Raw genomic sequence first — 2,365 nt, forward strand, 5'->3', positions numbered from 1 at the left:
TATATATATATATATATATAATGGTGCAAGTTACATGTCAGCATATCAGTTGTGGTCGTACATACGCCAGCACTCAAGCACGTTCCAAACATTACCGAAAGCATCATCAGACAGAGTGTACCACAGGCGAGTGCGTGTTGTGCGTATCCAAGAGACCTCCTCCAGCTGGCCCAGTTCCAATTCCAGTTGGTTACAAAGCGTGCAGGCATGAGACATGTGATTCCAAGAAGACCAGCTTCGAGAGCAGCAATCTGTCGCAACATGAGCGAGTGACAGACCTTCACAAGTGTCCACCTACATGTGTGAGATGCATTGAAGTCCAATCAGCCAACGAGATGGACCAGACCTATGTGCCACTCACCGACTTGTCGCAACTCAAGGATGAGTTGCAGATACCAGACGCCATGTGGATGAGGCTGAGGAAGACGTTCAAACTCTCCAAGAAGTACAGTCTATCTAAGGTCAAGCAAATACAAACTGGTGAGTATCATTGGCAACAACATACATTCATGAAAGTTGATCTGATTGCTGACCTTGTTCACATACCACCAGAGACAATTAGGCATATCTGTATGTTCGACAAGGAGAGCCGGAAGGCATCTTATGCTACTCTCAGGTCATTGATTGATAAAGCGTTGGACAAGGAGAGGCCAAATCTGAGACCAGGTGAGAAGCTGTACCTCAAGATATCATTTGATGGATGCGCGCTGTCCAAGACCATGTCTGTCGTCATTGGAACAATCCAGTTGATGTATGAATCAAAGAGGAAGAGGAGGCTACGCTCGCCGTTTGACAATCTACAGTTCCTAGTGTATGAAGGGAAGGAGGACTACGACCAGATGAGGAGCAGCCTAAGTGAGTTCTGTAATGAGCTCAAGACATTGATGAACCGTCGTGTCGACTCGTTTGACTTCACACCATCCTACTCGCCCAACAGCACTGTTACCATCTATCCAGTGATTGTCGTTGACATGGCATGCTTAATCTGCATCATGGGTATCTACGCATGCTACAAGACCAACTCGACCTACAGATGCTGTTGGTGCTCTGTGACGAAGCATGATTTGGCCGACTTCAATTTTGACGGACATGACCTAAGAGATGTGTCTCAGATGCATGCATCGTCAGACCCAGGCAATAATGAAGGTTGTCGAGTAAGTACATTGGATCAATCACCATCTGTTTGAACAAGTAACTGACATGTCATACCTAACAGCATGATCCAATCTTCAAGTTCATGAGGATGACCCTCATCCTGCCAGACACGCTACATTTGCTGATGAGTCAAGTGAAGCTTATGACCAAGATGCTCTTGCTGTCTGTCAATGATCCTCGCTTTGGCAGAGAGGTGCTCAATCACTTCAAATCGATTGGCATCACAATGAGACAAATGCAGCCGAATGAGGACATACTCACCACCTTTGCCGGGTCGCGGCTCAACTACGAGCAGTGTCTGAAGATCCTAAACAAGAAGGATGGCCTGTTGGCAATCTACAAGAGGTACTGTAATGAAGGAGACGAATACGCCGACAAGGTAAGTGGTTGATTGGATTGAATGAATGACTGATTGATTGATTGATTGAACATACACTAACCAATGGACACATTCAACAGGTTAAGCTCTTGTGGGATCAGTGCTACACATTGCTCGGTATGTGTGTCAAGAGGAAGAGCAAGGTGACAGAACAAGAATGGTTGGAGTATGCCAAGGTCTTTGGCAAGAACTTTGTCAGCCTCTATCCAAAGACCTATGTATCATCATACATGCACGTCTTGGTGTACCACATTGGGTACTTCTTGGAGAAATATTCCAACTTGGACAGGTTTGCCAACTTTGCTATTGAGTGTAAGTTCGTTAGTTAGATGTCACTGGTACTGGTTGAATAAAGACTGACACCTACGTACAGGCTCACATCGAATCAACAAGGCCTCAAAGATTGGTTCCTCAAACAACATCAACATATGCCGGCAGATCCTGGAACGGGCAACCAGGTTGTACGTCTATTGTAGTGGTTACTACAAGCGTCCAGACCTCCAGCGGCGACATCTTGGTGCTTCTATCTTCAAAGAGTGCTTCCGAGGTCATTCATTCGATGATGAGGATGAGTTAGAGAATATCTTTGTGCGCTTCAGAACCACTGCTCGAGTTACATTACCTAACTGTTCAGAACGTACAAAGGTTGCCTATGCATCAAGGCGTCGAGGTGCGGCTCCTCCAACTACTAGATCGAATGCTCGTGTGAATGCTCCACAAATGCCTGCTCCTGCTCCCTCTCCTCCATCATCGCCCATTCCTTCTCCCRTTCCTGCTGGTCGACCAACAAGGGTGAATGACGACCGATGACGACGACGATTCATTCTGGGA

The 2,365-nt window shown here is 46.4% G+C and overlaps 1 protein-coding gene across 1 annotated transcript; it reads left to right on the forward strand.

Moving 5' to 3' along the window:
* Positions 1–335: 335 nt before the first annotated feature.
* On the forward strand, positions 336–2,010 carry SAMD00019534_126770 (hypothetical protein; the record flags this gene model as incomplete). Its single annotated transcript, XM_012892097.1, has 4 exons — positions 336–1,154; positions 1,217–1,534; positions 1,615–1,846; positions 1,928–2,010. The coding sequence occupies 4 exons, from the start codon at positions 336–338 to the stop codon at positions 2,008–2,010; spliced, it is 1,452 nt and encodes a 483-aa protein (XP_012747551.1).
* Between the last annotated feature and the right edge of the window lie 355 nt (positions 2,011–2,365).

The sequence above is a fragment of the Acytostelium subglobosum genome (genome assembly GCF_000787575.1).
Source record: "Acytostelium subglobosum LB1 DNA, scaffold: scaffold92, whole genome shotgun sequence".
Lineage (NCBI taxonomy): Eukaryota > Evosea > Eumycetozoa > Acytosteliales > Acytosteliaceae > Acytostelium > Acytostelium subglobosum.